General features: G+C 40.3%; 1 protein-coding gene across 1 annotated transcript; it reads left to right on the forward strand.

Moving 5' to 3' along the window:
- Nucleotides 1-806: 806 nt before the first annotated feature.
- Nucleotides 807-20,352, forward strand: DEPDC7 (DEP domain containing 7). Its single transcript, XM_081241127.1, has 9 exons — nucleotides 807-937; nucleotides 11,341-11,731; nucleotides 13,321-13,448; nucleotides 14,261-14,450; nucleotides 17,807-18,018; nucleotides 19,103-19,245; nucleotides 19,423-19,548; nucleotides 19,660-19,738; nucleotides 20,058-20,352. Exons 1-9 carry the CDS (start codon nucleotides 865-867, stop codon nucleotides 20,249-20,251), a joined length of 1,536 nt encoding a protein of 511 aa, XP_081097253.1. The 5' UTR covers nucleotides 807-864; the 3' UTR covers nucleotides 20,252-20,352.
- The last annotated feature ends 1,894 nt before the right edge of the window (nucleotides 20,353-22,246 follow it).

Genomic DNA, 22,246 nt, shown 5'->3' on the forward strand with positions numbered 1-22,246 from the left:
GGCAATTGAATTATCGGTCTCTTACACCACTCATCTTTTCAGAGGTACCCCAGCGCTGGATCCCTGGATTCCCTGTTTTCAACTTCCTCTTAACAGTCCCCTTCCCTTCTTTCCTAACTCAGTCCCTACCCACCTGACCCAGAGTTACTTTGGAGGCGGCACCGATTTCCTTGGCAGCCAGCCCCAAGGCCAGCCAGCTGCCCTCCTGACTGTGACCTCTAGACATTGCTCTCCTGAAACAGATAAAGATTTGTTCTTTACAGGTGGGGATGCGTGAAAAACTCGAGGCACTTATCACCGTGACATAATTTTAAGCACGTATGTTCCAGACCCAACACCTAAAATACATGAATTGGTTCGTGTGATCTTCATTAAAAAAATTCCGCGAAGCGGATACTAATGCTGCCCTCGCGTCACCGGTGAGGACACAGAAGCCCAAGACAGTTAAACAGCTGGCCAAGCACCAGAGCTAATCCACGGCGGGACGCGCTTTGCACCCAGCTGGTCTGAGCCTGCCGGGCGCATACCTCTGCCTGCGCTTGGGCTGTGCCGACGGCGGGGGCGGGATGCGGGCTGCGTGCGGCCGGCGCGGACTCGCAGGGCGCAGCACCCCGAAATACTTCCCACCTGGCTGCCTCGAGGATGGGGTCCGCACCTTTTCCTCGCCCGCGGGGCCTCAGGTTACAGTCGGCCTCAGCCTGCACGTGACCGGCGGCGTGCGGCGCGCAGCGGCCGATCACCGGGCGGGGACTGGGTCTGGCGGGAGCCCCGCCCCATCCCGAGCCAGTTAACTGGCGGCGGCTGTGCTGGCGCCCACTTTGTTGTGCGGCGGTCTGGGGCGGCGGTGTCCGCGCGGCTGCGGCCATGGCCACGGTGCGGGAGAAGGCGGCGGCGCTCAACCTGTCGGCTCTCCAGAGTCCCGCGCAGAGGCCTCCCAGTAGGTGCCGAGGACCCGGTCTGGGGACGCTGGGGGTCACAGGGCGGGCGGGGGGCGCAGGCTGAGGTTCTCGCGCGGGCGGGGGATCCCGCCAGGTACGGCCAGGTCCGCGGCCGCCTCCGCGAGCTCCGCACAGCTGTGGCTGCTCGGGCCGGCGCCCCCGCCGGTGAGCTGCTGTGCCGGACCCTGGTGCCCTCGTAGCCAGCTTTCTCCTAAGTTACCCGGAGTTTAACTTCACCGCGCTCTAGTCTGTGTGCCAGCTGTGTGCCGGTCGCTTGCAGTAGGTCTCCAGACGTGCTCCACATCCTTACTGGTTACTGTCTCAGCCACAAACCTTGACTCCACAGTATGGCCAGGGGCCCAGTGCCTCTGTTGCCCAGTTTGTTGCCCAGACTCTTCCTGGGAGTGGTGAGAGGTTTCTGTTACATTAAGTTCTACCGGCAGGAACTTGGCATAAAAGGTATTTATTAGTTACACTTTCTGGATAAGCAGTATTTCAATGAGTAGAAGTTTTTGATTTACCTTTGCAACGGTTGCATGAGATAAGGAGAGACACTGGTGAATGTTGCCAGCTTAATCATGTCCTGGGGGGCAGGTTACTTAGGATGTTAGTATGCTAACATCTTGGTTTCTTTACATGTACAAACAATTGAACGGAATCGGATGATCGGTTCTAAAATTCCGATTTTAGCATACCCTACGTCTCAGTTAATAGAGTTAAGGGGTACAGATAATACTTGGCTTTTTTGTTTTCCATTTAGAGAAGTTACAACTTTCCCCCCTTTCTGTAGCTACAATGTGGGTTGCTGTAGGAATTAGTTCGCTTATTATTAAGCCTTTCATTTGTAAAAGCAAACCAGTGAAACTGTGACTCCTTCCTCAATGTGACAGTGGTCAGTGGATTGATGTAGGACAAATTGGATGCATCTCAGTGGCCCCAGTTTTCTGTTTAACTTACAATGAGTAATGCTCCTTTTAATCTTCAAAATGCTAATGATAAATTGTGATAGAGAACCACTTTTCATTTGTACTTTTCTAAGAGCGATCTTAACATTAATCTTACTCTCCAATTAAAAGGATTCAAATAAGCACATGATGGCTACATTCAGAATTTCTCCAGTGTTTACAGTGTGAAGAGAAGGGAAATACTTCATCGTTTAGGAATATAAAATCAAATAATATTGGAAACAGTCTTGAGAAGTCTTTAGGCTTACTTTCTGGGTGAAAGAAATTGCCAAATTTTATGTGATTAAAAGCCCCGTCTTCTCTAACAGCTGAAATACCTGTTCTGAGCTTTGGTCATTAGTAAACAGGTTCTTCGTATAAGGGAATATGTATTCAAAATTAAGTAGATGACTCTCAGAGGGAAGAGTTGAAGTGCTGGTCATCGAATTTGAACCCAAGGAAAGGACCACTGTCTTCTGCACACCAGGTGCAGTGGGCAGAGAAAGGCCCATTGGGTTTTCTCATCTGTTTTGGTTGCTACAGTTGGAACCCTACCTGTTATCCTATGTTCATCCCCCTTCCCACTCTTTAGTTGCCTTGTCACAGTCCTAGCGAGCATGGTAATGGGAGCCTGTGTTCTTGGTTCCCTGCCATTCTCTTTCTGTGTCCTCTGGCAAGCAGCTTTGTATTTTTGTTTCTCTACCTATTAGTAATTCTTCCATAGTTTAAAGGGGCTGTGACAACCAGGGACCTGATTTATGTAGAAGAAATAAAGTCTGTATGCTAACCTTTAGTAAGTAGTTTGAAGAAATTTGTCTTTTAATATAGTCAAGCAAGAAAGTGGTATGTTATCCTGTTATCCCTTTATACTGTAACCTAATTCTTTGAATTCACCTGGTATCACTTTTCCAGGGAGCTCAAAGTACTTCCCATATGCTATCTCATTAATCTGTATGAATTAAAGCAGGGGCCAGTGTCTACTTTTGTTAATAGTTCCCTAAACATATTCTAAAATTGTTCTTTATTTATTTTACTTAGTTTACCTGCAGCCTTCTTTTCAGAGGCAATGTCAGTCTTCAGCATGACATCTCTAATGCTGTGTAAGAGGAAAACAAACTTTGGATTACCAAAACCAATATGTAGTAAAAGTGTTGCAATATTGGTACTGGCATATAGGAAGTTTTCCCCACTCAGTCACATCTGCCTAGTTTTAACACTCAAAGCACAGCTCTCTACATTTATCTGTTTTCATGAAATTTTGGTTAATGTCCAAGAAATGTAGTCCTTTTCCTTTGTCTTAACAATTCTGTGAGTAATGTTTTAAAACCTCTTTTAAAAAAATAATTCTTAAGAAAAATTCTCTCAAATCCTAAATGATTTAGGATATTTTTTTTAATTTTTTATTTTTTTTGCGGTACGCGGGCCTCTCACTATTGTGGCCTCTCCCGTTGCAGAGCACAGGCTCTGGACGCACAGGCTCCGGACGCACAGGCTCAGCGGCTATGGCTCACGGGCCCAGCTGCTCCGCAGCATGTGGGATCTTCCTGGACCGGGGCACAAACCCGTGTCCTCTGCATCGGCAGGTGGACTCTCAACCACTGCGCCACCAGGAAAGCCCTGATTTAGGATTTTATATACTTGTTATCTTCTGATGAGGAGTTAAATCTTCTGGTATGTGTCACATTTGTCATCTCACCTGCTAGTGGTCTTTATTTGACTGACTACTGTTCAGAGTTTGACATCATCATCCAAGTGGTATGAATAGGTAAAGGGTAAACTGAGGGTGGGGACTGTGTCTTCTTAGTTCAAAGAAAGGAAGAGGAAGAAATAGAGAAAAAAGGAAAAACCTTCCTTTTTTAAACTTTTTAAATAAACTTAAACATTTTTAGAATAGATTTAGATTTACAAAAAGTCACTAAGTTAGTGCTTAGAGTTCCCATATGCCCTTCACTCAGTTTCCCTTATGATTAACATCTTACATTTAGTGTAATACATTTGTCACAATTAGTGAACCGATATTGATAGTCTATACTTTTACTCAGGTTTCCTTAGTTTTTGCCTAATATCCTTTTTCTGTTCCAGGGTCCCATCCAGGATATTACATTACAGTGAATCCACATGTCCTTTGGCTCTTCTAGATTGAGACAATTTCCCCTTTCGTTTTTTTTTTTTTGTGTGTGATATGCGGGCCTCTCACTGTCGTGGCCTCTCCCGTTGTGGAGCACAGGCTCTGGACGCGCAGGCTCAGCGGCCATGGCTCACGGGCCCAGCCGCTCCGCAGCATGTGGGATCTTCCTGGACTGGGGCACGAACCCGTGTCCCCTGCATCAGGAGGCGGACTGTCAACCACTGCGCCACCAGGGAAGCCCCTCCCCTTTCGTTTTTATACGTCTCTTAATTGCTGGGTACGTGCCAGCCACTTTACATATATATCTTAGATGACCTTCACAGTAACTGAGAGAAGTGGAATTAACTCTGTTTTGCACCAAAAAAGTTAGGCAGTTTGCCCAAGATTGCATTATTAGTAATGATGGAGCCAAGAATAGAGAACCAAGTCCTCTGGGACTCCAGAACCCCACACTCTTGTCTTTTTCTATTCACAGAACCTAGCACTGTGCCTGCTGCATTAACACAAGTTTCCATGTCTAAACAGTATTCAAGTAACCTAGGGTTTCTGAACCTCGGCGCTGCTGACATTTTCTTTGTTGTTGCGGGAGCTGGCCTGTCACTGTAGAATGTTAAGCAGTGTCCCTGGCCCCTCTACCCACTAAACATCTGTAGCATTTCTCCCTCCTCAGCTTATAACAACCAGAAATGGCTCCAGACATTGCCAGATGTCTGGGGGGAGTAAAACCACCCACTAAGAACCACTGTTAACCCTTCTTTAAAATATTTTAATAGTTGGCAGTAATCTACAACTAACAAGTATTGAATAATTTGAACCTCTGTGAAGTATAAGGAAATTTGAATGAAATACGGCACTAACTCACTGTTTCTTTAAGTTTTGTGCAAAACTGCCTAACATGAGCTATCTGAATTCTTTTCTTTTGTGTGTGTTGGAGGCGGGGGCAGTGTAATGTCCAAAAATGAAAATAAAATTGTTACATATTCATTTAGAAGTAGCATGTTTTAGTAACTCTTGTGTGTACGTTTACCTTACAGTGGGATCCAGTTTTATAATGTGTCTATTGATCTTCTAAGGAGTTAATATAATCTCACTGATTGAAATGATTATAGAATTGTTTTCACCCTTAAATTGGTTTTCACAGCAGGGCCATAGTTGATGCTGACTGCACAGATCATGGTTGATGCTGATTATCCCCTTGTGACTTAATGAGTAAATGTAATTTCTTGACCTATCTGCCTTATGACTTGATTTTTAAGGAATTATTATTATAATAACTTGATTATTTAGTGTACCTTTTTAGAAGTAAAGATGATTATTAGTAGTGTTACAAATACACATAAGTTCAATATTAGAAGTTTAACTTTTTTTATGGCTGGTAAACTTTTTTGGGTAGATATCAAATACATGCAAAGGATGGGTCTTTTTTTTTTTTTTTCTTTTTGCGGTATGCGGGCCTCTCACTGTTGTGGCCTCTCCCGTTGCGGAGCACAGGCTCCGGACGCGCAGGCCCAGAGGCCATGGCTCACGGGCCCAGCCGCTCCGCGGCATATGGGATCCTCCCAGACCGGGGCACGAACCCGTATCCCCTGCATCGGCAGGCGGACTCTCAACCACTGCGCCACCAGGGAGGCCCAAAGGATGGGTCTTTGCTTTTGAAAAATAGCTGTTGTTTTCACACAGATAAAGAAGAGCCTGCTTGAAAACTGAATGTTAACTAGCCTAGATTTATATAGTGCTCAAGAACATGTGTAGTATGTTATAGATCTAGTTTAAAACAGTTTCTGAGCCTCTTGATAGCTTCTCAAAGCTTTTTATCCGACAGGTCAAATTTGTTCCTATGCTTCATTTCTTACATATTTTGTTTGGTGTTCAATGACCATGTCTAAATGGAGAGAGATATAATTTTAGTCTCTAAAGTCCTGCAAATCAGCAGTTTAGACCTGAAACATACCTTAAACATAGTGTTTAATTCTTGTATCAGTAAATGAAGAAAACAAATTATAAAAGTTAAGTCTGTTATTCAGGGTTATCGCAGCTGGTCTCTAGACTTTGATCATTAGGTCATGATGCTTTTAGAACATGCTTAACCAAATGTAAACAAAGAAGCATCAAGATGTAGACAGTGATGAATTTTAAAGAATTGTCAAGCTCATATGCAAGTGAAGTTTGAGGACAAGCTGAAGCTTAAATTCTGATTGCTAGACTTATAAAACATTCATTGTATTCTTCGGGTCTCTCGAATCCTGTTTAGAAGTCACAATAATTCATCTTACTGGGCCATGGTCAGCGATACCAATGGTCATTTCAGCTCTTAGATGATGATAAATAAGTTTCAAACCAGCATGTGGGGGATCTGTGTTCAACTGGTGAAGTCAGCATTAAAAAAACAGGTTATCCTGGTGTGGGTTTTGGCACATTTACTCGTCAAGTCCAGGGTAGATTATGTATTAAAATATCTGTATGAACATGAGTTAGTTTGGGTCTGCGGGTGGTGATGCTTAAGGGGAAATATCCCAGGATGCAATGGTTGGGAATTAATGGTCAGTGAGAACAGAGTGGACCTGAAAGGGCTGCATTATATTATGCCTGGAGAACTCTGGAAACATTGGATGGCTCACAGGTGCCTACTATCCTGCTCTAACCTGTTCTTTAATCTTTTATATTGTGTTATCCAACCTGCAAGACTTCCTGATTTTCCATATTTAAACAGCAAGTTAATATGGGGAAATATATTCTTAATTCCCCTGTGAAGATTAGCCTTTTTCACATCATTGAGGCTCTCACCCCCATCAGTTGTCTTATTGATCTCAAATTAATAAGTGAGTCAGCTTTATCTTTTAGGGTTTTTATGCTAACTTACTTGTAGCTCAACTGTTATGATTTACGTGTTTCATCTTTAGTATTATTACTAGCCCAGAAGTCTGTTTTGTTGGTACTTAATAGGCAATCTGAGCTCTACAAGTTTGAACCTTGCCTATTTTCCTTTCCTGTGTACTATGGATAGTATATATCATAGAATTATGATAACTATCTTATTTTAGGAGTAATGACGACTAAGTGTTTTTAAATAGCTTGGTTAAGGATTCAGAAATCTTAAAGTTGTTTTTTTGTTTGTTTCTTTAATCTCATTGGCTCACTTAAAGCTCTTTCAGTTAATCCAAGTCTTCAATGAAAGGTTAATGCTAAAACTATCTGCTAACTTTTTTTTTCACAAAGCTTTTTAAAAAAATTTATTTAATTCATTTATTTTTGGCTGCACTGTGTGTTCGTGGCTTCGTGTGGGCTTTCTCTAGTTGCGGCGAGCAGGGGCTACTCTTCGTTGCAGTGTGCGGGCTTCTCATTGCAATGGCTTCTCTTGTTGTGGAGCACGGGCTCTAGGCACAAGGGCTTCAGTAGTTGTGGTGCATGGGCTTAGAAGTTCCGCGGCATGTGGGATCTTCCCGGACCAGGGCTCGAACCCATGTCCTCTGCATTGGCAGGGGGATTCTTAACTACTGCACCACCAGGGAAGCCCTGCTGACTTACTTTTAATATATTTATATTTAAGTGCTAAGAAAAGCTAGTATATATTTACTACCTGTAAAACTGAGGGTAAGTTTAATTCACTGAGCCTCAATTTCTTCAAAATAGGATTATTAATAACTATTTTAGAGAAGTTTATCAGGATTAAATGAGAGAAGGCAGAGCTTGTCATATTGTCAGTCCTCAAATGTTAGCTACTATTAATAATATAATGAAGATTTGAAAAAAGACTAAAGAACAGGCATTAAGTTCATTTAAATCTCAGCTATAATCTCTGGTATGTTAGGAAGTTAAGAACATTAAGTGCTAATCATCCTTTTATTTAGTCATAGTGGCTGGAAACAGTACAGCTACTCCTAGTTCTGGATACCAGGGGAATGACCTGGACATATTTTGAGAATCCATCCAGTGCATGATTCTGGCTCTACTCAGTAGAGACTAAATACAGTACCAGTAGTAAGTCTAGTTTCAGCCTGATTTATCTAGTTGAGTCTCCATAATTCAGTTCTTTTTTTTTTTTTTTTTTTTAATTTTTTATTTTATTTTATTTTTATTATTTCTGGTTGTGTTGGGTCTTCGTTGCTGTGCGCAGTCTTTCTCCACTTGCGATGAGTGGGGGCTACTCTTCGTTGCGGTGCGCGGGCTTCTCACTGCAGTGGCTTCTCTTGTTGCAGAGCACGGGCTCTAGGTGCATGGGCTTCAGTAGTTGCAGCATGCAGGCTCAGTAGTTGTGGCTCACGGACTCTAGAGCGCAGGCTCAGTAATTGTGGCACATGGGCTTAGTTGCTCCACGGCATGTGGGATCTTCCCGGACCAGGGATTGAACCTATGTCCCCTGCATTGGCAGGCGGATCCCTAAACACTGTGCCACCAGGGAAGGCCCCATAATTCAGTTCTTAAAACGGCTCACGGGCTTCCCTGGTGGCGCAGTGGTTGAGAGTCCGCCTGCCGATGCAGGGGACACGGGTTCGTGCCCCGGTCCCGGGGATCCCACATGCCGCGGAGCGGCTGGGCCCGCGAGCCATGGCCGCTGAGCCTGTGCGTCCGGAGCCTGTGCTCCGCAACGGGAGAGGCCACAGCAGTGAGAGGCCCGCGTACAGCAAAAAATAAATAAATAAATAAAAGTAAATAAATAAATAAAATAAAAAACGGCTCACATATTTGGAAAACTAGCATCAATTACTTCCTTCTTTGTTTAGTAATGAATTATGAAGTATCTGGAATTTTAAAATATCATTTTGATAATTATAAACGATCTTGCTGGGACTTCCCTGGTAATGCAGTGGTTAAGAATCCACCTGCCAATGCAGGGGACACGGGTTCGAGCCCTGGTCCGGGAAGATCCCACGTGCCGCGGAGCAACTAAGCCCGTGTGCCACAACTACTGAGGTTGTGCTCTAGAGCTTGCGAGCCACAACTGCTGAGCCCGTGTGTCACAACTGCTGAAGCCCACGCGCATATAGCCCGTGCCCTGCAACAAGAGAAGCCACCTCAGTAAGCCCGCACACCGCAACGAAGAGTAGCCCCTGCTCACCACAACTAGAGAAAGCCCGTGCGCAGTGACGAAGACCCACTGCAGCCAAAAATAAAAATAAATTAATTAATTAATTTAAAAAACCCACAATTTGGGCTTCCCTGGTGGCGCAGTGGTTGAGAGTCCGCCTGCCAATGCAGGGGACATGGGTTCATGCCCCGGTCCGGGAAGATCCCACATGCCGCGGATCGGCTAGGCCCGTGAGCCATGGCCGCTGGGCCTGTGTGTCCGGAGCCTGTGCTCCACAATGGGAGAGACCACAACAGTGAGAGGCCTGTGTAACGAAAAAAAAAAACCAACAATCTTGCTGATTATTTTAAACTAACATCATAATAATGGATAGGTAGTAAAATTACCCATCTACTTTTGGTATTGGAAATATACAAACAAACAATAAAGGGTTTTCTGTGTTTGTGTGTGTATGTTAGTAATTTTTATGGTAGCTACAAAATTACACTATAGGTGAATACACTGTGGTTCACTACACTCCCTATATTTATTGCAACACAAAAGGATGAATTTCAAATGACCCACTTAAAATTTATGACTCTAGTGCATTGAGTGGAGGTTTTTTTTTTTTTTTTCTTAGCCACGCCGCATGGCTTGCAGGATCTTAGTTCCCCAACCAGGGATGGAAACCGGGCCCCTGGCAGTGGAAGCACGAGTGCTAACCACTGGACCACCAGGGAATTCCCAAGTGGAGTTTTAATGTGCTTCAGAAACTTTGCTTTCATCTTACATATTTATTTTATCTAAAAAAAACAGGAAGGTAATTTCAAGTAGGAGTTTCTTTAATTATAAGTCCCCTTATTCCTTATTGTTGTACTGTTGCATATTATTTTCCTTCTTAGACTACCTTAAGGGATGTAATCAGTTTTCAGTTTCTCTGCCAAAATATCTTGAAAATAAAGGAGTTATATACTTAACAAAAATGGGGGCTTAAAAATTAGAACAACTGAATATTCAGAGGGCCATTAAAAGGTATAACACATAAAAAGGCATACTATGTGTTTACATAAAAAGAGAGCAAGCCAGCTAGCCACCAGGCTGACGATTAGCTACACTTAGCTCCATCAGCTTACTAAAACTTAAGGTCCACTTTCTTTTAATTGTTTCTCCTTTTCTTCTTTGTAGTTATACCAAATATCAATTTATTAAAATGAGGAAGAATGTGATGGATCTTTGAAAGCACGTTTTCTAAAACCTTACTTTATTTCTGTGCTTTTCCTATCTTTGCAATAGGCTATAAGCTCCTATTGAACAGGAACCAAGCTGTTAGTTTATCCTGTTTAACAAAGCACTTAACTCATGAGTCTGCATAATAAGAAGCTTTAAAAAAATTAGTTTATTCCAGTAAGCATCGTGTGCGTATGTATATCTATAACTATACATCTGTCTGTCTGTATGTCTGCCTTATCTGACTGATAAATGCTTTGAAATCGTATAGACCGTGAACCAAATCCCAGTACCACCTCTTACAATATAATGTCTGGAAGTTACACTTAACCTCTGTGAATCTGTTTTGCATCTCTCAAATAAAGGTGATGTCTGCTTCACAGGGTTGCTGTTGAAGATTAGAGCATTTATATAAGGCATTTAATAGAGTTCTTGTACATAATTGGTAACTGCCACAAGGTCCTGCTTGATCTGCATCCCCCACTCCAAACCTCATTGTCAATCCTCTCTGATCTCACTTCCTACTGTTCGTTCCCTTGGTCACCTACTCAGGTCATGGTGGCCTCCTTCCTGTTCTCATAGCGGAGTACACCCCCTGCTCAGGGCCTTTGCTCTTTCTGTTCTCTCTGTTCTTTCCCCAGATAACTGCACAGCTTGCCCCCAGGTTTTACGCAGGCTTCTGTTCAGAGATCACCATGTCAAAGAGGTCTTTTCTGACCTCCCATCTAAAACAGCATTCTCTTTCTTACCTGGCTTTATTTTTCTTCTTGGCACTGATCTAACATATACATAATGTCTGTATCTTCCCACAAAGAATAAGTCTATAAGAGCAGGGACTTTATTTTGCCCACTCTTGTATCCTAGCACATAGAACAGTGTTTAGCATATAGTAGGCACTACATTTTTTAATGAGTTGCTACCAATAATTTCATATTTCAATAACAAGCTGCCCTCATAATTGTTTCTTATTAATAACTTTGCTTAAGAGTTAAGCAAAGTTTAAGATTTAAATCTTAATCTTTGATTAAGATTTGCTTAAGGATTGCTTAGACCTTATTACAAATGAGTGAGGTGACTCTGTGATTTTTCCCACTCCAGGTTTCAGTGTAGCCCAGAAGCCATTTGGAGCCACATATGTATGGAGCAGCATTATAAACACTCTTCAAACACAAGTGGAGGTGAAAAAACGAAGGCATCATTTAAAAAGACACAATGACTGTTTTGTTGGTTCGGAAGCTGTGGATGTCATTTTTTCTCACCTAATTCAGAATAAATACTTTGGTGATGTAGATATTCCTCGGGCCAAAGTGGTGAGAGTGTGTCAAGCACTTATGGACTACAAAGTATTTGAAGCAGTTCCGACCAAAGTCTTTGGAAAAGACAAAAAACCTACATTTGAAGATAGTAGTTGCAGCCTTTATAGGTTCACAACGATACCTAACCAAGACAGTCAATTAGGCAAAGAGAACAAACTGTTTTCACCTTCCAGGTTAGTCTGTGTTAGATTTTCATTTAATATTGCCAGGGGGAGGTGCCTCTTTAGTGCAGTAGGTAGAGTGTCAGTCTCATAATATTGGCAGGATTTTGTCTACTTTTTAATGAAATGCTGACTGTCTTTGTTATTTTTGGAACAGTAAGTTAGGCTAAAATCTGGGTCTGTGGGTAAATTTGATAAAGTAGAGCAAACTTTTGTTTATTTGGTATCTCCTAGAATTCTTGTTTGTTCATATATTTAGCAGAAACCATTAACAAACTTTGATTTTTCTGCTTCAGGTTACAATTACACTATAAAAAATGTTAGAGAGTTTATACACAAAGTGGTATGAGAACAGGAGAGGTGAAGACAAGCAGGTGGGTTGTCACTAGAATCCAGAAAATAGCAGATGTGAAATATGAAAGGAGCCAGTATGCGGAAAGTTTCATAGGACATTTTAAGGAGTTTGCACGTGATCACACAGATGTTGGGGAGGCCACAGAAAGACGTTAAGCATGATGAGATTGCCTAAAATTAGGCAGCTATATGGACAGCCTAATGGGGAGAGGAATCTTGCAATATTGTGGTCTACAGATGAGGGGGAAGTAGGCAGCAGTGGTGGAGAAGCAGGAATCATTTAAAGGGAGCCTGGGGGACAGAATTGTAGAACCCAGTGATTGAAATGGATGTAGGTGATAAATGCATAGCTAACTTAGTTATTTGTCATGAGATAAAACTTTTCCCTTTTATTCCCCTCAGCTAAGCTTTGAAAAGGTGACCATGTAATTGAAGATCTTACAATTCAGACCTGACCCAAAGTCAGAGTTTTAGTGTATTGACTTCCAAAATTTTTTTTAACTCTATATTTAAAACATGATGAAATTTACCTCTTTCTATATAGGAAGGAAGTAGGAGGATAAGGTAGGGCACAATCAGTACTTTCCAAATGTAGGTCCACGTGCTTTATCTGAAACCTTTGGGAACAGATGTGTTTAGGAATTTGGAACTTTGGAGATTTTAGAAAGGTCATTATGTCCATATATCATTTACTAGATCACACTCCGAGAGGGATCTGGGACAACATCTGGTAATCAAACACATTAGTATTTCTGCAGTGACAATACTCATACTAACTGGGATAGATAAAGGCTGTGATGGTCTCAGAACAGGTGTTGTCACTATATGAATTCTGAAAAAACTTCAAATTTTTCAAAGCTTTTGGGGTTTCAGAATTAAGAGATTAGAGTTCTGTATTTGAGCACTATCTACCAGAGGATGCCCCGGAAAGAGAGATAACTAATAAAAGCAGTAAGCATAATGACGTTTGACTGTGTTTGATTATGTGTTAAAATTGGCGACTAACATTTTAGTCATTGCATTACTTAAATCTAAATGCTCAAAGGAGGATTTATGTAGAGTGTGTATATTCAGGCTTGAGAAAGAAGATGGGATGTTTTTGTATTTCATTCTACTCTTAGAATTTGTATTGGTTATGTTTTTGCTCTGAAGTACATAAACTTTCTAGAAACTCTTAGCTCTCAGATTCAAAAATATTTCTGTAGGCTTACTAATAAACAGGAATTTATGAAATAAATTCATTTTAGGTATGCAGATGCATTATTTAAGTCCTCTGATATCAAATCTGCAAGTTTAGAGGATCTGTGGGAAAATCTGAGTTTAAAGCCTGCCGAATCCCCTCACGTAAATATCTCTGCAAACTTGTCTCCACAAGGTAAGCTAAAGATGATACCGGAAGAAATAGAAGACTGACTTCAAATAAAGTTATTTAAATTTTTTCAATCTTAACCTTTATTCGAATTTAGATATTCAGAGCATAAAGAAAGAGCACACTGTGTATTAAAGCTGTTTATATTAAGTTTTAACAGAGGTCTATTATCTTTAACAAATAGATCAGTGTTGCAATTCTGGAACACTGACTTTTGTCCTATCAGCTGGCAGAGATTCAAATCTGAAATGTTTTACATGCAGATTTTAAAAAATTTATTTGAAATCTGCTCTCAGATATATCTTTCCCTAAAATTTTATTAGGTTAAATAAAAATTTGAGAATTATATTAAAACATTAACAGGGTTATATGTTCTTCCTTGTCTGTGGCAGTGGAATGTGGTTTTAATGACTGATTTCCACCTTCCCTCCCCCATCCCAGTTGTGGAAACCCTGAGCGGAATAATCTGCAGCCAGTGGTTTCAAACCAGTTTTCAGATTGAATGAATCATTCTTTCTTCCAAAGTCCTTATTAACATGTTATATGACTTGATCTCTTATCAAGCCGTATTGCTTTTTACAGTACAAAAATGAGAAGAATTCCTGTTGTCCAAAGTCTGTTCTCCTACACTTTAAACAAATCTTGAATTGTTTTACTTTGTTATAGGAAACTACTTCATAAAATTGACTCTCTTTCTTCTTCTTTTTTTTTTTCTTTTGCCACAAGTTTATTAGCTTAGACCTGCCTAGGCAGATATTGTGGTGAGCGTGTAGTAACTATTAATCATTACTTTTCTCCTTGTTATTTTCCCTGTGCAGTTATTAATGAAGTATGGCAAGAAGAAACAGTTGGGCGTCTGCTACAACTTATAGACCTTCCACTCCTTGACTCCCTCCTCAAACGGCAAGAGGTGGTACCTAACGTTACTCACCCTAAGAGGCAGCCTGACTTGGTCAGCAACAGGAACTATCTGGATCGAGGGATTCTCAAGGCTTACAGTGAATCTCAGTATGTGGAAATACATATAATAATTTGAGTGTGTTTATAGGAAGATATTAGTTTTAAGATAATCTTTTGACTTCTTCTGTCCATACGATCAGATATGCTTTGTCAGTTGATATTATCAGTATTGGGAAAAATGAACAACATTACCTTGGTCAAAATTAACGAGATTTAAATGTCATTATTTTTCATATTCATTTTTGTTTCACATATATCTCACTTGCACATCAAGTGAAGAAAATTATTATGTTCCATCTTCTTTGTTAAAATGTAGGGCTGTCTGCTCTCTTAGAGCTGTCTGGTCTTCAAAGGGACCTGGAACAGAATGAACAGATTTGTCAAATTCTTAGACTCCTTTAACTATATATGCTTTTATAGTCTTCTAGAATGTGTATTAAATATGTGTTTTTTGAAATGAGTTATTTGTAGTGAGGTGGATGGACCTAGAGACTGTCATACAGAGTGAAGTAAGTCAGAAAGAGAAAAACAAACATCATATGCTAACACATATATATGGAATCTAAAAAGAAAAAACAATGGTTCTGATGAACCTAGGGGCAGGACAGGAATAAAGACGCAGATGTAGAGAATGGACTTGAGGACACAGGAGGGGGAAGGGTAAGCTGGGACAATGTGAGAGAGTGGCATGGACTTATATACACTACCAAATGTAAAATAGATAGCTACTGGGAAGCAGCCACATAGCACAGGGAGATCAGCTCGGTGCTTTGTGACCACCTAGAGGGGTGGGATAGGGAGTGTGGGAGGGAGATGCAAGAGGGAGAGGATATGGGGATGTATGTATACATATAGCTGATTCACTTTGTTATACAGCAGAAACTAACACAGCATTGTAAAGCAATTATACTCCAATAAAGATGTTTAAAAAAAAGGAATATATACTTATCCCATATGTATTATAAGTTAAGCATATATATATTTATTTATTTTACTGCATCACCAACTTCCTGGTTGTTGTGATAAAAATCTATTATTTTATATTGAGTTTACTATACTTTTCATACATGAGTTCTCTTTTAAGAATTAGTTCTGCCATTATATTTAGTTTTACAACCATATTAAAAATAACAATTAAAAAAATAAGTATGTTTTTAAATTAACTAGTTTTATTAAAGAAACATCATGAAAGTAACTCTTGCTCTCACCTCTGACTACACTCTCCTGATTAAAAACTTGAAGGCTTAACTCCAGGTGCTAAGGGAATTATGACTTTATTTTTCCTTAAGGAGGAGTTCTATATTCCTTATAACCTTGAAACTCTTCCCCTAAGTAAAATTATTAAATGTTAAAATCTTGTATTTTCTAGTTTATTTAACTTTTAGTGATTTTTGCCTTAGTAGATAGTGTTCCAGTAGTTAGGAAGATGCAAATGTTTGAAAGGAATACAACTTATATTTTTAGTACTTCACCATTTCTACATTCTAATGAATTATTAATAAACAGTTGAATGTCAAAAGGTAGCTTAAACCCTTATGTGAAAAAATTAATCCCAGCATACTTATTGAACTCTATATAAAGAGGAAGCTTATTATTCTACAAGAATTTATTTATTTATTTATTTATTTATTTTGCGGTACACGGGCCTCTCACTGTTGTGGCCGCTCCCGTTGCGGAGCACAGGCTCCGGATGCGCAGGCTCAGCGGCCATGGCTCACGAGCCCAGCCGCTCTGCGGCATGTGGGATCTTCCCAGACTGGGGCACGAACCCGTGTCCCCTGCATCGGCAGGCGGACTCTCAACCACTGCGCCACCAGGGAAGCCCTCTACAAGAATTTAAATTACATTTCTACAATCTAAAGTAACATGTGAAAAAAATTTATGATTACCTTAAATTTTAAGTACAGAATCAGAAATTGACCTTAAAGTTCATCTATCTACATCTTATGATGAAGCTGATGACCAGAGGAGATGACATGACCTGGGTGGTGGCAGAATTAATTGTCCTGAGTCCACAGCAGTGGAGGACATGATTTTTTTAAAACTATATATATTAACAAATTGAATTTTAAAAGTTAGTCATTCTGAAGATGAATGGATAAAGAAGATGTGGCACATATATGCAATGGAATATTACTCAGCCATAAAAAGAAACAAAATTGAGTTATTTGTAGTGAGGTGGATAGACTTAGAAACTGTCATACAGAATGAAGTAAGTCAGAAAGAGAAAAATACCGTATACTAACACATATACATGGAATCTAAAAAAAAAAAAAAAGGTTCTGAAGAACCTAAGGGCAGGACAGGAATAAAGACGCAGATGTAGAGAATGGACTTGAGGACACAGGGAGGGGGAAGGGTAAGCTGGGACGAAGTGAGAGAGTGGCATGGACATATATACACTACCAAATGTAAAATAGATAGCTAGTGGGAAGCAGCCGCATAGCACAGGAAGATCAGCTAGGTGCTTTGTGTCCACCTAGAGGGGTGGGATAGGGAGGGTGGGAGGGAGAGGCAAGAGGAAGGAGATATGGGGATATATGTTTATGTATAGATGATTCACTTTGTTATAAAGCAGAAACTAACACACCATTGTAAAGCAACTATACTCCAATAAAGATGTTAAAAAAAAAAAAACGTAGGGCTTCCCTGGTGGCGCAGTGGGTGAGAGTCCGCCTGCCGATGCAGAGGACGCGGGTTCGTGACCCAGTCCGGGAAGATCCCACGTGCCGCGGAGCGGCTAGGCCCATGAGCCATGGCCGCTGAGCCTGCGTGTCCGGAGCCTGTGCTCCGTAATGGGAGAGGCCACAACAGTGAGAGGCTTGCGTACCGCAAAAAAACAAACAAACAAAAAAAAACTTAGTCATTATGTTCCTTGAGATGTAGCAATTTTCTTAAGTTACCCAACTGGCATTTTATTAGAAATGGTAATTAATATTTAATTATTTTGAAACTGTACCTTATCTTCCTGTATTCTCTTCTAGCCAAAGTCAGAGATGATAGATCATACACAGAGCTTTGAAGTAAGCAATACTATATTAGAAAAATGCTGGTCTAGGAGTCAGATCTGGGATCTAGTCCTACCTGGGACCCTGAGCAAGCAACTTAGAGTTTCTGGACCTCCATAGTAAATTTAAGGAGCAGAGTTTGAATTTTGATGTCTTTCTCAGGCCTATATTGTAGTGGATGGATTCTGTTTTCACTTAAAAAAAAAAGACATATTAAACCCAACTTTTTGTCTGTGATTCATGATCTAGCTATATATTAAAAAGAATTACACATCTCTTTATCTAGGTATATAGAGATTTATTCTGGTAGAAAACTTGAAATAGCTAGTAAATTAGGTACTGAGTATATGTTGGTTATCCTTTGCTTTTTAAAGTAATAATTATTTTCTCCCATAGGGAAGATGAGTGGCTTTCTTCAGCAATTGACTGCTTGGAATACCTTCCAGACCAGATGGTTGTAGACATAAGCAGAAACTTTCCTGAGCAACCAGATAGAATAGACTTAGTGAAAGAACTTCTGTTTGATGCCATTAGCAAATATTACAGTAGTAGGGAACCTCTGTTAAATCACCTATCTGATGTTCATAATGGAATTGCAGAACTTCTAGGTAAGTAAGATGTTACTGGATACAAGAATTTCTCTTTTGGAGGGAACAGGAAAAAGTTACTTGTCCTCAAAATTAAACAAAATGGTACTACTTCAAGCTGAGAGTGGATCTGAATTAATCCATGGAAAGTGTGTTTTTTCCGAAACTTCTAGGCCTCATTTGGAAAGAGGCTTTAATAAGCTCTGAAGTTATTCAGGGACTTCTGGTTGCTACAGGAGAATGCTGCTCTCATTCACTGGAAGCTTAATAAGCATAGAGTAGCAATTCTCTTTTTCAGAAAGTGTTATCAGCACTATCACCATTCCCCCTTCATTCTCTTCAAATGGCAGACACTCTGCTTTGTCTCTGTACCAGTGAGCCAGACTGTTCTATATGGCTTGTTGAAAACAAGTTGCAGGTTTCAGAGAATCCTTTATTTTTCTCAGGTAGAGTTGGATACATCAGTACTGTATACAAAGTGTACCCTCGAAATGTAGTGAATTATTGGAAAACATAGGCTGAGAATTTATTTACAAAGCCAAATTAGATTTAACATCTTAAGATTTGTGTATGACAAGGACTTAGGACTGGCCAATTTGAGTATAGGCTTTTTAAAAAAAATTAATTTATTATTTATTTTTGGCTGTGTTGGGTCTTTGTTGCTGCGTGCGGGCTTTCTCTAGTTGCAGCGAGCAGGGGCTACCCTTCCCTGAGGTGCATGGGCTTCACATTGTGGTGGCTTCTCTTGTTGCAGAGCATGCTCTAGGCACGTGGGCTTCAGTAGTTGTGGCATGTGGGCTCAGTAGTTGGGGCGCACAGGTTTAGTTGCTCCGCGGCATGCAAGATCTTCCCGGACCAGGGATCGAAACTGTGTCCCCTGTATTGGCAGGTAGATTCTTAACCACTGTGCCACCAGGGAAGTCCCAAGTATAGGCTTTCTTGATGGTATTGGTCATTCATTGTAATTCCTAGCCTTTTTGTTTTGCTTTTGAACATCGTTTTGGATAAGTTTACTGATTAGCGTAAGCTCTAACTTGAATTTTGTTCCCTTTGATATAGTCGTGTCTGGTCAAAATTAAAAGCATTTTTTTTCTTTTGGCTGAAGTGAATGGGAAGACTGAAATAGCATTAGAAGCTACTCAGCTCTTTCTAAAGCTTTTGGATTCCCAAAATAGAGAAGAATTTAGAAGACTACTGTATTTCATGGCTGTTGCAGCACATCCTTCTGAATTGAAATTACAGAAAGAAGTAAGTCTTTTGCCTAAATGTTAATTGTATTCAGTATCTGTAATATTTATAGGACATATCCATCGTCAGCATCAATTATGCTGAAATGGATAGTAGCTATTAATATTTAATATTCCCTTTTATATTACAATTCTTAAAAATATATACCGTTGGGTGTGTGTTGTTTTATTTTTATAGAGTGACAACCGAATGGTTGTGAAAAGGATATTCTCAAAAGCTATTGTTGACAATAAAAATTTATCCAAAGGCAAAACTGATCTTCTGGTACTCTTTTTAATGGATCATCAAAAAGATGTTTTTAAGGTAAAACTCTGAAAGTAGTTAAGTTGAACTTATGTAATAGATCACTAGATTAAAATGCATTTGAATAATGTTCCATGTTCCTTCTTCTTTTTTTTTTTTTTTTTTTTTAAGATTCCTGGAACTCTACATAAAATTGTCAGTGTTAAGCTCATGGACATTCAGAAGGGAAGAGATCCAAACAGAGACACAGGTAATCTGAGAAATACTACTTCCATGTCTCACAAGGATAAATTCCTGGTGTTTATTTGAAAGTGTTTTGCTCTAAGTAGTTGCACTTTGATTTCAGCTAGACTCTAATCAATCTCCTCAGAGCCATCCAGACTTAGCTGAGAGGCTCCTTATGTCAAAAAGCAACTTGACAGGGTTAGAAAGTCAGCAGTGCTTAGCATCTTTACATGCATTTTACAAAATGGGGAAAAAATATATAAGTATAAAAGTGTTGCTTGATTTTTCTAGTTAAGTCTGAGGAATAGATTCATTAACTGAACTTTTTACTTTTAAACTTTAAGGATATATTTATTGCCAGAGAATTGATCAAAGTGATTATTCTGACCATACAAGGAAGACAACCAAGGATGAGCTAATGAATTTACTAAAAAATATTGATGAGGATTCAAAACTTTCTGCCAAAGAGAAGAAAAAATTGCTAGGTCAGTTCTATAAGTGTCACCCAGACATCTTTATTGAGTATTTTGGGGACTGAGTGTTCCAGTGTCTGTATATAACTTGTGTATTTTAAGAATAAATTACGTATCCTAAAGATCCAATCACGTTGTAATATTGGATGTTCTTCTAAATATGAAACTGTACTTAATAAAACTTTTTTGTATAACTTTTTGTGTCTGAAACTGAGTATTAGATGGTATATTACTGTTAAGTATTGACCTCTTTTAGGTGGGTTGATTTATAATTATTGTGCACGATACTTAATAGAACATCCTAGGAATTTAAATGATATGACATTGCAGTGTTTATATAAGAAAGTATTAAACAGTAAGGAAGTCTGTAATTACAAGTTAATAGGAGTATGGTTTGTACCTTGAAAGGTATACTTCTTAAAGATACAAGATAGAAACTTAGGCTATGCTACAGTGAATTTGTCAATTACCATAAACTGTAGACAAGTCAAAAATTGAACTGTCCTAATGCTTTTGAAAACTTCAACATCTTTTAAAGCTTATTGTGGAAAATTTCAAACATATATAAATATGGGGAGAACAGAATAATGAACTCTCATATACTTATCATCCAGTTTCAACAGTTGTCAACCCATGGCCAATCTTTTTTTTTTTTTTCGGTAAGCGGGCCTCTCCCGTTTCGGAGCACAGGCTCCAGACGCGCAGGCTCAGCGGCCATGGCTCACGGGCCCACCGCTCTGCGGCATGTGGGATCTTCCCGGACCGGGGCACGAACCCGTGTCCCTTGCATCAGCAGGCGGACTCTCAACCACTGCGCCACCAGGGAAGCCCCATGGCCAGTCTTGTTTAATCTATTCTGTGCTCCCACCTCAGCAAATTTCATATATCCTATCACTTCACCTATAAAATTTCAGTATGTATAGCTAAAAGATAAGGACATTAAAAACATAACCACAGGGACTTCCCTGGTGGCTCAGTGGTTAAGAATCCTCCTGCTAATGTAGGGGACATGGGTTCGAGCCCTGGTCCAGGAAGATCCCACATGCTGCGGAGCAGCTAAGCCCATGTGCCACAACGACTGAGCCTGCACTCTGAAGCCCGCGAGCTACAACTACTGAGCCCATGTGCCACACTACTGAAGCCCGCGAGCTACAACTACTGAGCCCATGTGCCACACTACTGAAGCCCGCATGCATAGAGCCTGTGCTCCGCAACAAGAGAAGCCACTGCAATAAGAAGCCTGCACACTGCAATGAAGAGTAGCCCCTGCTTGCTGCAACTAGAGAAAGCCTGCACACAGCAACGAAGACCCAACGCAGACATAAATAAATAAAATTTAAAAAAATATAACCACAGTGTCATTATTACACACAAAGCCATAATTCCTTAATATCATCAAAATGCAATCAGTGTTCACATTTTCCTTTCTCAAATGATTTTGACAGTTTATTCAAATAGGGATCCAAACAAAGTTCATAAAGTGCAATTGGTTAATGTGCTTCTTAAATCTTTTACTCTATAGGTTTTTCTCTTTGTCCCTCCTTCCTTCTCCTTTTCTCTTTCTGTCATTGAATAAACCTGGTCATCTGTTCTTGAGTTTCCCACAGTCTGGATTTAGCTGATTGCAAGCCTGTACTATCCTTTATCATGTTCCTCTGTGTCCTTCATTTCTTGTAAATTAGAGCTAAAGTCTTCAACTTTTTATCCAAGTTAATGATTACTTTGGAACTACTGCACTGTCAAGATATACTTGGCAAATAGACGTGCAATATAATACTTTTATAATACAATTTTAAATTGTGCATCTTCACAAAAATAAAACCAAAAGATTAAAATGAGGCTGAGGGCTTTCCTGGTGGTGCAGTGGTTAAGAGTCTGCCTGCCAGTGCAGGGGACACGGGTTCGAGCCCTGGTCTGGGAAGATCCCACATGCTGCGGAGCAAAGAAGCCCGTGCTCCACAACTACTGAGCCTGCGCTCTAGAGCCCGTGAGCCACAACTACTGAGCCCGCGTGCCACAGCTACTGAAGCCCACGCACCTAGAGCCCATGCTCCACGAGA

Source organism: Mesoplodon bidens (assembly GCF_964165515.1).
Source record: "Mesoplodon bidens genome assembly, chromosome: 7".
Lineage (NCBI taxonomy): Eukaryota > Metazoa > Chordata > Mammalia > Artiodactyla > Ziphiidae > Mesoplodon > Mesoplodon bidens.